At 36.1% G+C, this 13,503-nt stretch overlaps 1 protein-coding gene across 1 annotated transcript in view; it reads right to left on the bottom strand.

Moving 5' to 3' along the window:
- Positions 1-13,013, bottom strand: part of LOC148945096 (galactosylceramide sulfotransferase-like) — a 43,232-nt gene extending 30,219 nt beyond the window's left edge. Inside the window, exons 1-2 of the mRNA XM_089099633.1 lie at positions 12,910-13,013; positions 3,550-4,380 (exon numbers count right to left, since the gene is read on the bottom strand). Coding sequence (XP_088955759.1) covers positions 3,550-4,292 — 743 coding nt within the window. The 5' untranslated portion in view covers positions 4,293-4,380; positions 12,910-13,013. The remainder of the gene's footprint in view (positions 1-3,549; positions 4,381-12,909) is intronic.
- Positions 13,014-13,503: the final 490 nt, after the last annotated feature.

The raw sequence follows: 13,503 nt of genomic DNA, 5'->3' as shown, positions 1-13,503 counted from the left end.
AAACACTGTGATTTGGGCATCCTCTAATGTCAGTTGAAAAACAAGTCGTTTCCAAAAGGGCTATAAAAAGGTCATAAGGAAGGAACTAAAGGAACGTAAAACTTCACGGGGGGGGGGTAAGGTTTTAAGCTTGGAACAGATTGGAATATAGGAGGAGTGGGCGTGTCTGTTTTGACCTTAGGCGGCTGTGAACTGCAGTGAATTGTTAATAGTAGAAGTAGTTGTGTTTGCCTAAGCTGCGTTCAATGGAGCACAATTATTGCGCTCATTCAGTATGTCATAGTAATAAATTTCAATAAGCTTTATTGAATTTGGGTCGCCTTACCTTCTCAGTAAGGGCTTACCCCAAAAATCTCAGAGCGTCTTTAGCTAATGTTTTGGGTAATGTCCTGCAGATATAAAAGGCATGTCTGGCGTAGGAAGCTGCAGACCCAAGGGGGAACCAGTTTCAGTGAGTCCTGAGACATGCATAGAGCACCCTCATCTAGGGATCATAAATTCAGAGGGAGGAGGTAGAGGGCCCACTCTGATGCACCCTGGGCCGAACCTACCGGCGTATGGATAGAACCCGCCTGTAAAAGACCTTCTCCGAGCAATGGGTCAAATTGCTGGTGTTGCCGGAAGCCGTAAGGGCGCATTGTCGGTAGTAGAAATAGTTGGCTTTTGCTACGGAAAGTAAAGAATGGAAAGTAAGCACGCCACGCTTATTCTCTCTGGATTTCTTCAAAAAGACTAGGAGATCTCTCATTACTGCAAATGCAATCTCGGAACAGGTTTTTATGATCAACATGAAAGGTTTACCTTTAAACCTTACAGCTATCTAAGTTTACGCTCGGAACTCCAGCGGAGACGCCGAAGAGCCTGACAATTTATATCGCCAGCTTCAAATTCTGGTCCATTCTGCCCCAAAAGGACATACTCTCTGTTATTGGTGACTTTAGTACCATTTTTGCCAAGGACCACGCGAGCCATGAAGTCGTGCAGGTTAATTTTGCTATGGTCAACTAAACAAATGAGATGAATACCTGATTGAACTCTATCCTAATATCGATTTAGTCAACGTAAACACTCTATTCAAGCACAGAACTCGACGTAAAACTACCTGGAACTCCCCTGATGGAAGAACTAGAAATCTAAAAGACTTGATCCTAGTTTCTATATGTTGGAAGTCGTCTGCTATTAAGGCGGCTACGCTGGACCGTGTGACTATGTAGTGGTCACTCACTGATTATGTCTAGTTTCTGAACGGAACTTAAAATGGCTTTAAAGCTGTCTGGGAAACCCACCAAATTCCGAGTAGATCTTCTTAGTGGTCAAGTGACCGAACAGCCTATATTACCAAAGTATCCAACAAGATCTCAGAGTTCACATCAAGCTCCCTGCTAGCTATTTCTAAAAAAGGTATTGACAACCTGGTGACTAGCAGCATGTGGATTGTCTGCGACGTTGCTTTCTCCAAACACAAAAAGGATTACTAGAGCCTTTGATCTCAAGTGAGGTCATCCAGTTCTGTTGTGAAAAGTGTAACCTAACTAAAAAGAAAAAGAGGGAAACAGAGACATATATAAGCAACTTAAACGGGTTGTAGAGAATGCCATAAGCCATTCTCACCGTGCCTTTATTAAGGAAAACATGAACAGTGCGAAACAAGTTCCAAGGTCACAATACATGTAGAGAAGAGGTAAACATGGCGAACATGGCAACCAAATACATTCAACAGATGAAATCTACTCTAGATGGAAAGAGTACCTTGAAACTATACTGAATTCAACCATCCTCCGTGACCCGACATTACTATCTGGATTCCCCGTCTTTGCTACAGACACAAGCCCACCCCATCTTTGCTCAGAAATAGAAGCAGCCATCAAAGATATGATAGCAAATAAAACGGCTAGCCTGACGGAATACAGCCAGAACTTTCGAAGGTCAACCGCAAATCCCTCGTTTAGCGATATCGCAAAATCACCACAGCTGGCTGGGAAGCAGGTCACATCCCCTCAACATGGTGCGAAGCCATTTCATCTCGATAAGAAAGGTTCAAAAGGGATTTGTGACAACTTCTGACCAATCGATGTTACCAGTCATGCCGCTCAAATACTGACAAGAGTCAGGCTTGGGTGCATCCAAGCAATATGCTCAGCATTCATTCCAACGTACCAAGTGATTTTCCGACCAAATATGTCGACGGCTGATCAGAATTTCACAGTTTATCAAATAATGAAAAAATATATCAATCACTGTATCTGCCATCTCTTCATAGACTTTAAACAGACGTTCAACCTCATCTGGAGAGAAGGTCTATCGCACATTCCTTTTCACTTTGGCATCCCACTTAACTTGTTTTGCCTTATGAGAGACATTTACACCAGTTCAGAAGCCGTGTTATGACTGGAGAAGGCCTCACCAAAAAATCTGTTTATTGCTGAGAATCTAGAGATATTTAATCTGATTCTGAGTGTCAAATTCTCACAGAGGTGGGCGAAAGACAGTGAAGATGTTTCAAGTTGTAACATGACACTTAAAATGTAAGACAAAGAATACCAAGATTTTCAAACGTCGATGAATATATGTTTTCGGTGGATATTTGCTATCCAGAATAAGCGACTAGGGTATGTTCATTATGAGAAAAACATCAGATTTATCTAGTTTAGTGTCGAAACCAAGTTTTTATATACGACAACTTATTTACTTGAAGTTTCTTCATTTACTTTGTTATGACAATTGTTTACTTGAAGCTGATTCTGAGCATCTTATCCAAAAGACCCCCCCCCCCCCAGTATAAATGCTTACAGGGGAAACTAACGGGTTTGGATGATCCCCCTGCACCCGAAAAGGAATCATAAAAATATTTTAGGATAACCAATCCATACTTATTTGATTTTTTTTATATAAGATAAGCTATTCCATATCTAATGCATATGTTGGCACTTTTTGTTTTTATATATGTCTTTCTACAGACGTGGAATATTTTATTTTGGGTTTGTTTCTATTTTAGTCGTCTGTAGTACCCTATGGTATCATTATAAGTAACACAAAATTAAATAAGACCTTCCAGGCTCTGCACTTACCAGGTTAGCCAAACAAAGGGAAATAATTGACCGCTAGAGCTCTTAAAAAAGCCTTCCTCTTTGTATCTTTCTTTCTGAAAAATGGGAATTTGTCATGCCTCCCCTCTATATTTTAGCAAATTGGCACCAATGATGCCTGGTAGGTTTTATTGACAGAAGCTCTCACTATTTCTTCTTCTGTTTTAATAGTTGTAATGCAAGGCTAATTTTGTTAGCTGTAAAAAAAAAACTGAATATCAATACAACTAAATCTAAAAAAAAATACACAAAAAGGTTTTTCTTCTCTGAGTCGGGGTATGGGGGATGGCATTTCCTCGACAAGGGGATTACGCCAAAAGCCATTTTATCTTTAAAATTCGCTTCACCAAGTGAAGCTCGTTCCCTTGGTGCTATGTTATTAGGCTTCATATGGTTTGCTATAGTTTACCAAATGCAAAACTTGAATATTTTTTGCATAATTCCAGGTGAAACTATAACTCACCTGATCTTGTATGAGTATACTGTGTCGCTATGCCATTTTTCTTCCATCCTAAGCTCTTCGTTTGTAACGATTCTCTCGATGCACTTGTTTTTCATTTCTTCATTTTTTGCCAGCAATTCTTCAACTTGTTTCCTCATTCTTTTCTTGCCAAAATCGTCTATCAGCTGATCAAACTTTTTGGAAAAATATTTATATAGTTTCATATCAGCACTTAGCCAATTAGCTAAGATTTTTCGTTGTTCGTAGGTTAGATTCATTTTTTTATTATCAACCCTTGCATTTAACTTCAAGTATGTCACATCACTGTTTTCCCAACACATTAAATCTCTGAACAGAACAACAGACTCTTCAAAGCGATCTGCAATCATCACTAGATGGAAATTCTCATCAATATATTGAATCATTTTGTCAATGGCTTCATCATTTTCAAAGAACTTCGGTTTCAATCCAAAGTCCCATACCATTTGGTTGCGACCCACAAATTTATATTTCCGCTTTTCTGCAGTATTTAACTTGAAATGACGATCACTTAGCTTGTCAAGAAAATCAGGTAATGATGCGTTATAATATTCATCAAGTTTTGAATATGAATAAAAAGATTCAAATATGTCCACTGGGTTTCTGAGCATAGTTACGTAAACTGCAGATTCACCAGTTAAAGAGTGCACTGCCTCATGGTTCCATCGTGTGTGCACTGCAAAAATGTCATAACCTAAGATGTGCCATGGTGCGTTTTCAACCATTTTAACACTAAAAACATCGGGTTGACCAAGATAATTTGTCTGGTAGCTTACTGGTAGGACTAAATTTAGCTCATTTTTATGTGCATAGCTGGAGAAGAGAAAATTTTTAGTTTGTAGACAGAAAAAAAAAATATTATAATATAAAAATACAGCATTACTTTGACATCCAACCTAAGAAATAAAAACTTGTCCGATGGAGCAGCAAATTAAATGCGCTGCTGCAATAAAAGCATGGTAACCAATCATGGTAACCCCCCTTGACAACACAAACATTGCAAGGAAATGACCATATTAATGTGCAGGCTTGAGTTTGTCTGCTCAGGATTTTGACTCTTGTTGATTAAAGATCATCAAGTGCGGAAGACTATGTTCTGACCAAGATGGACCCACGATTCCAGAAACCCTCCATTCAGCTGGGGGTCCCAGAGACTGACCATATTTCAAACAGTAAGCTGTAAGAAAGATGTCGTTTAATCCCACTTTTAGGGCTATAATGAGAGAAAGGATGACATAGCTGGGACTCGTTCTGCGGATGAAGGATGACAAATTGTCAAAGATTGTCCTTGTTGCCCAACCGTCTAGAGCCAAACGAAAAGCAGATTGACCCCGAATGGGGTGGGAGGATGTCGTAAGGAAAGATTTAAAGGAAATAGAAATTTCTTGAGAGGGTGTAAAGAGATTAGGATGCATCCCAATCTCATCCCAATCTTCTTGAGTCTGGGATAGAAAGGGAGTATACACAACTATGTTGGCCTGAGGCGGCTTGGTGATACAGTGATTAGTTAGTAGTAGGAGTAGTATAGTTGAAAAAAGGGCCATACGTTCTAACTATTACAACATTTTGTGGTGTTCGTATATTTTGATTTTCAGGGGAGCTAAATAAGCAATTCAAAATTAAAATGAGTAGAAATTACCATAAACAAGAGTAGGGCTAATCCCATGCCCGAACACCGTCTAAAGGTCAGTGCTTCATTTGCACTTTGCTGAAAACAAAACAAATTTTAAACGTTTTCTCTTCTATAACGTTAATAAATCTAAAATTGATGAGATCTTAAGGAATGAATATACTCTCAAATAACATTCCTATACCTATAAAAAAAGCATACTAATAAAAAAAAATTAACTCCCTGTTTGGCCATGTTTTTCCGTTAAGACTTTCCACAAAGGCTTTCAAAGACTCAAATTGAAAAGTCTTTCTAAAAATATGTTATTACATATTTAAGAAATATTAATACGTTAATACTTAAGAAATATACTACCTGTATACAGGAAAAGTTCTCCACTCTGCCTTTGAAAGGAATTTGAAAGAGATTATGAATGAAACTTTAATGGAAGTCGGTAAAAATTTTTACACTTTTTACACTGCTAAAAAAATTTTACACAAAATTTTTACACTGCCATCAATTTTTTGATGAAAAGTACCAGGGTAGTAAAATTTACTATACTTGTTAAATACAGCGACCACACTCAAGAAGTGAAGTTAGGTTAATCATAATGAAGTATATTAAAATATGATGAAAATATAATACTATAGTAACACAGTTATGGAAACTACAACAGAGAACTATGGAAAGCAGACTGCCCAGAACGCATTATGTTAAATACCTAAACTAACCTAATCCCCTCTATATGTTAAATATTTAATAGGATATACCTACACCGTAGTTTATCTCTCTCACACTAAGCTGATTGTCTCCGAGTGCACACACAGAGAAACTGGTCTCATTACAGAGAGAAAACAGTGTGTGGTCACTGTATTTAACAAGTATCCAATTTACGTACTTTGGACGAAGACTTCGTTTCATTGTTTTTTAGTGTGAGGCACGATCCTAGGCTTTAGTAAGAAGACTTTATAGAGGAGTAACCCTCTTTTAAAATCGGTTTTGTGGAAATTTTTCCCTTTCTGATACAGCTTTCACGACTTTTTTTGATTTTTGGTGAGAATAGCCACCTCAGCTTTCCCCTAATGATATCCACAATAAGGACATAGGTAGTATCCCCATAGGCATTTTAAAATGGCCCATAGTCGCTACTATTTTCTTCCTTAATGGCTTAAGATCACGAAGAAGTTTAACGGCCATTCTCTCAAGACGCAGGTGTTTGTTACGTAATAGGGAATGTTTTCTTCAAGACGCAGGTGCTTGTTACGTATTAGGATATCAGGGCCGTATCCAGGATTTTTGTTCAGGGGGGTTTTACTAATTTTTGACTTTTTTGGGGTTTTTTTACTAATTTTTGACTCAGTTTTCGACTAATTTTACTGATTTTTACCTAGGTTTTACTAATTTTCGACTTATTTTCGAGTCGGTCAAAAATTTAGGGGGGGGGGGGTTCAAACCGGGTAACCCCCCCTGGATACGGCCTTGTAGGATATCATTTGTTTACTTATCCAAATGTATTCTTCAAGATGGAGGTGTTCAATTTGTTTTTTATGTAATAATATAGTAGAACCGATTAGTACGTAATAGGGGCTGCTTCTTTATTTACTTGAGCAAATGTGTTCTTCAAGATTTCTTTGGTTGTTACGTAATAGGGAATATTTGTTTACTTTTGAAAATGTTTTCTTCAAGATTTCTTTGGATGTTCGGTAATAGGACTTGTTAGAGGTTAGGGCCCTCCAGTCAAGTGGGGAACCCCCCGTTGTAACTGAGGATTGCACACACGTGGGGTGCAACGTAGATACACCTTTATGGTACGTAATAATGGGGAGGGGGGCTTGCGAGACACGAACCGACGGATTTAAACCAGGATTTTAAAAAATGCGTTAGGAATGATAGTTTGTGCCATTGGGTGCCGTGTACTAGCCATAATTTGCCACGGTTGCGTGAATTGACTTAATGTATCACGTTGGGGGTTGGCTTCAGGAAACATGAACAAATGAATTTAAAGCATATTTTTAAAATGAAAATATCTGAGAATGCTTTAGGAATGATGAGGGAGCGCGTCACGGTTTCACGGTGTAGCAAATTTTATAAAAATCACTGGAAATAAGGAAAGGCTCATTCATGATATGTTTTATTCTATGTCCTTTTTACAATAAAATGGATTTTTTATAAAATCACTGGAAATCAGGAGAAGGGGCGTGTAATGTCAAGGTTCCCACTGTTGAGATAAAATCAACGGTGCTTTTTAGTTTATAAACTTATTGTTGTGGGGAAAAGGTTGAAAATGCCTTAGGTGTGAAAGTGTGCGCCAGTGGGTGCCATCAGGTGGGTGCATTGTGTCACGCTGGCGTCAATTACCAGGAAGTTTATGAGGAAACACTATCGGGGGATGTTCCTTTAAGTCTAAACGAATGATTCTAGCGTAAACGGATATTTTAGCAGGGAATGCAAGAAAAGATTTCTTATTTGTTATAATGGACGTCAGAGGGTGTCATTTGTCAGCCACTGATTTTCACAGGCTGGGTAATGCTTTGGACTAACACGTTCAAGAGTTGACCTTTTATGGCAAAAAATTGTAGTGAACATCCCCTCTACGGTGGTCTGTCAGGATAGGGTGGCTTAAAACCTCCTGTTTAAAAGTTTTAGACTATGACAAATCAATTTCTTTGACAAAGTGTACCTATTTAGGCAAAATTGATCTTTAATGGCACAAAATGGCATTAATAAGCCTCTCTGTGGTTGTCTGTCAAGATAGGGTGCCTTAAAACCTCCTGTTTAAAAGCTTTAGACTGTGACAAATCGACTTCTTTGATATTTTGATCCTGTTTAGGCAAAATTTGATCTTTTATGGCACAAAATGACAGTTAACGTCCCTCCACGGTGTTTTGTCAAAAGAGGTTGGCTTAGAACCTCCTGTTTAAAAGCTTTAGACTATTAAAATCAATTTGTCTAATATTTTAATCCTGTTTGTGGCAAAAACTAATCTTTTATGACGCAAAATGGCAGTAAATGCCCCTCTGCAGTGGTCTGTCAAGATAAGATGGCTTAAAACCTCCTGTTTGAAAGCTTTAGACTGTGACAAATCGACTTCTTTGATATTTTGATTCTATTTGGGCAAAAATTAATCTATTACGGCCCAAAATGGCAGTAAACGTCCCTCTGCGGGGGTCTGTCAAGACAGCGTGGCTTAAAACCTCTTGTTTCAAAGCTTTAGACTATGAAAAATCGATTACTCTGATATTTGGATCCTTTTCGGGCAAAAATTGATCTTTTATGGCACAAACTGGCAGTAAACGCCCTTCTTCGGTGTTCTGTGAAGATAGGGTGACTTAAAACCACCTATTTTAAAGCTTTAAACTATGGAAACTCGATTTCTCTGATATTTTGATCATGTTTGGGAAAAATTGATTTTTTACGGCACAAATGACAATAAAAGCCCCTCTCTTATCCGGGGGAGGGGGAATGAAATCTAACAGTCAATAAGATATCGTAAGTAAATAACTTCCATAAAAAAGCTTAAAGTTAAGGTTAGGTTAGGTTCCCATCTTTCTTTAATTCACGCTTTTTTGCTTATAGATAGATAGATAGATATAGATAGATATTTATTGCAATAAAAGCCACTTTGGGCCATGGCAAAAAAGGAAAATCACACAAAATAATAACATGATTATAACACTCATAGCAAAGTATGGTAGCCTACATAACAATAACAACGCAAAATTACAAAACATTACAAAAACATAATAAAACACACGATACCATTAAACTAACATAAATAGATAGATGTATGTTACATCTATCAAGGGCCATGACTACAAAAATAACAAACAAGAAAACAACTTACACACATACAACAATACTTTCCACACTCACCCCACCCCTTTTACAAAAATCTATCTCTATGTGAGATACCCAATTTTATATACTTTGCTATCATTCTTATTGTCCCATAATTTTTTGATCCCATTACTGAAACCAACCACTCACTTGTCCCCACAATAACAAAAAATAGTTCTTTCCTTAAATCCTGTAATTCGGGACAAAGGGCCATGAAGTGAAGCAGATCCTCACCATTTTCTCCTCACATAGGGCATGAGTAAGGACCCTCCTTTACCCTTACCCTCCCTAAATATTTCCTCCTTTCTCCAAGTGCTAGAAAATTACCCCTCCCTGATATATACCACTTAATTTATTCACTATTTAAACCCGCTTTAAAATAATTATCATATCCCCAGACCTCCTTTCATTGCCGGTAAACGCCGAGGGACACCGAGGCCGCGACTTCACACTGCCATTTCTGAATCTCCTGATCTTCAAGCACTCCCTTTACTACTTTTTCTACATTTCCTTCTTCCAGCCCTATCCCCTTCCCTTCATTCCAAACACCTGATAACCCACAACTATTTAAGATTGATTTCACCTGGGAAGCCCATGAACCTTTCCTTCTATCCTGCAACACCTCCAGATAAGCTGCATTTACTAATCTATTATTCTGTAAACCAATCACCTTTTCCCAGTATCCTATCATTCTAACCAATCTTTTTACCCTCAATGAAAACAGTCCTAGATCACCCTTTAACACCAGATTATTAAATTTCCCTCTTAGCCCTAAAAGTGTCCTGAAATGTCCTAAATAAATTCTCTCTATGTTTTTCCCTTTTTCAAAACCCAAAACTTCCCCACAGTAACTCAATGCTGGGCCTACCTTCGTCTCAAAAATTCTCTTCTGTAGCTTAATATCTGCCGGTCCTAGATGCCTAAGGGGACTCTTCAATAACGCCCATGAAGCCTTCTGACCCTTCCAACTCGCTATTCGCACCTGATCACTCCATTTCCCTGAACTTGTGTACTTACATCCCAAATAAATATAATCCTTAACTTCATTCATCTCTTTCTCTTTAAAATAAAACTTATTATTTTCCCTTTCTTCATTTCCAAAATCTAATATAACTAATTTTTCCATATTTAAAACTAATTTTTTAATCCTCAGATAACTATACAAAATCTCTAAAATCTTTTGCAAATCCGGAGCCGATTTTGCAAGCAATACTATGCCATCTACAAATAATAAACAAAACAGCTCCAGCGACATTAAATTTAACATAGGGACATTTCTATTTCTAAAATACTGCTCAATATTATTAATAAAAAGAGAAAACAAACTCGGTGATAGAGTGCATCCCTGTTTGAGGCCTACATTACTTAAAACTGGCCTAGAATAAGAAATGCCTACCTTCACTACTACTTTAACCATCTAATACATTTTCATTATAACTTCTACTAACCTAATTGGCAATCCTAATTTCACCAACACTACTTTCAACAAACTCCTTGAAACTTCGTCAAATGCTCCCCTAATGTCCAAAAACACCGTATATAGCCTATTTTTCCTATGCCTCGTATATTTTTCCTATGCTCGTATACTAGCTAAAGCCTGTAAACAAAAAGCCTAGCTAAAGCCTGTATATTTTATCCTTTATCAGCTTTATCACGTTTTGTTTTTCCGTTTGCGGAGATTTAAATGTTTTTTTCTGTTATTTCATGATTTAATATTGTTTGAGAATTTGTTTATTAATAAAATATGTATCTACAATAAAAAGTCTGCGTCTTATCAAGCCATTTGAAAACCAAAACAATGCATTGTCTAGATCACGTCAAAGGAAATACCCAATGTTTATATACCTGAGGTAAGTTGACCAAAACAAGTCTTGCATAGACCAGGGGAGGGTGAAAGCCTTTGTTCTCGCCGAATTATAAAGGTTTTTGAAGCAAAACAAGTCACGAGAGACTACAATATCCTCTATTAATCTAATAAGCGGTGAAACAGCTTGTCACATAGAATCTATTCCCCGAATCAAAATATAAAAAAATAGTTTGCTGGTCCAGTTGGTTAAGGCTCTGTTTTGGTTACTGCGGAAATTTCTGGTCTTACATTCGATTCCTAAGGTGGAAAAAAAATCTTTAGATTATAAAGGTTCGTGAAGAAAAAAGCTTGAAGAAAATGTCTCACAGAAAAAAAAGAAAAAAAAATCTTGAAGAAAAGGAAACATCTCTTAAAGTATTACGTAGAATCTCATGTGTCTACCATCCTAAGTTACAACCGTGGGTTCCTAACTTCACTGGTGGGCCATGACCTCTAAAACGTTATGCGAGATTGCGTCATCCTTAATATAGGTAAACAATATCCTATTACATAACATACAGGTGTACGTGAGTAACATCCCACGGGTGTGCCGTCCTCAGCTATTCCCCACTTGACTGGTGGGCCCTGACCTCTAACAAGTCATATTACGTAACAAGCAAAGAAATCTTGAAGAAAACATTTGCATAAGTGAATAAACATTCCCTATTAAGCAACAAACACCTGCATCTTGAAGAAAATTAATAACACCTGCGTCTTGGGGGAATCGCCGTTAGAATTCTTAGTGATCTTAAGCCATTCAGGAAGAAAAGAGTAGCGGCTATGGGCCATTTTAAAGTGCCTATGGGGATATTACTGACATACTACCTTATGTGTGTACGAAATATATACTAGATACTTTCAAAGATTCCGTTATGCAAATCATACTGCTTGATTAAAATGGATATTTCTGTTTACATAAAAAAATACAACTTGAGGATTTAGCGGAGTTAATTTGTACTTACCACGGTTTCCACTTTAAGGATATGTGGATCCAAAGATAGGTGATGCTACCTTTTTCTAGAAGACCAAATGCAGACGAAAACAGTGCAATTTTTAAAGTTCCACAAAAATAATATTATTTGGGAATAAAACCACTTTGACAACCTTAGCCCCCTCTCCAAAATATTAAAAGTTTATCCCTTCGCCCCTTACAAATAACTTTTTACGCTTCTTTATGCATAGAGGTATTAGTTTGTAGAATAAGGGAAGTTAAGAATAATGAGGATTTGGATAACTATAAATATTGCTTAAAGGATAGTTTATATCATAATAATAGTTATTAAATTAAAAAAAAATAAATACATATATAAAGCTATAAATAATTTTAGTAATAACTCAAGTATTGTTTAAAGGATAAATTATATGCTAAATACTGTTTTTAAATTGAAACATACAAATTATAATTACTTATATAAAGGTATAAATATATTTTTTTTTTTTGGCGCTGGGGAATTGGAGGATGAGGACGGATTGGTGGTTTATGCTGTACGTAAATTGGGCGCCTCAACAGCTAGCTAATAGGCTGATGTGTAAAATTTGGATTAAATCAAATTTTGGATGAAGGTATATTGATTTTCTATATTTACTGGACTGCCCCCTTGGACAGCCTTGTGTCAGGATCTTGGGCAGCCCAGAAGAGTTTTATGTTGTTATGTACGCTTTAAATGTTTGTTCAATAAAAAAAAGGCAAAAATCTAAAAAATACGAAAAACTCACTTTTTTTATTCCTATATTAACGGCACCAGGTACTTGAAAATAACTTATATGCCGCTATTCCTTTACCTAATTCCAAAACCTTGAGGTTTTAAATGCCTATTGAACCTTCTTTGAAGGAGACAAAAAAGGATTTGCAGGAATAACATCCCCAGGAAGATCCTTCCAGATAGAAGTACAACACCGGATGAAGCTGTACCTTAAATACTCGGTTCTTGGCGTGTCCTATGGACTGATTTGGCTGCCTTAAGAAGTTTTTCAATCGGTAATAGTGGCCTGAGACCTATATGCTTCTATTCTTAAAATCCTATGAATTAAAACTATTTTGTAATCTTACCGAAGAATAATGTTCTGGATGGTTGTACTTGCACACTTATGTAACTTCAGGAAACCAAGTTTGGTTTTCGGTGAGCAGAAACTCCGTCGCAGTGCTTCTCTAGTGTCACTGGAATATATTTTACTTACTATATATTTTCATTTTTTGGAACAACGCTTGAAAAAACGCAATTTTTCTCTAAACAGTTTTGTTTTAAGTACTAAGGAGAATAAAAATGAATTCTCATTGTTTAAATTGGTTAAATAGAAAGTTGCACAACCATATATATATATATATATATATATATATATATATATATATATATATATATATATATATATATATATATATATATATATATATATATATATATATATATATATATATATATATATATATATATATATATATATATATATATATATATATATATATATATATATATATATATATATATATATATATATATATATATATATATATATATATATATATATATATATATATATATATATATATATATATATATATATATATATATATATATATATATATATATATATATATATATATATATATATATATATATATATATATATATATATATATATATAT

This window comes from Artemia sp. Qi Xiang Cuo, chromosome 13, assembly GCF_049724085.1.
Source record: "Artemia sp. Qi Xiang Cuo chromosome 13, ASM4972408v1, whole genome shotgun sequence".
NCBI lineage: Eukaryota > Metazoa > Arthropoda > Branchiopoda > Anostraca > Artemiidae > Artemia > Artemia sp. Qi Xiang Cuo.
The sequence above is the reverse complement of the archived record's forward strand: the minus strand, read 5'-3'. Positions and strand labels throughout refer to the sequence as shown.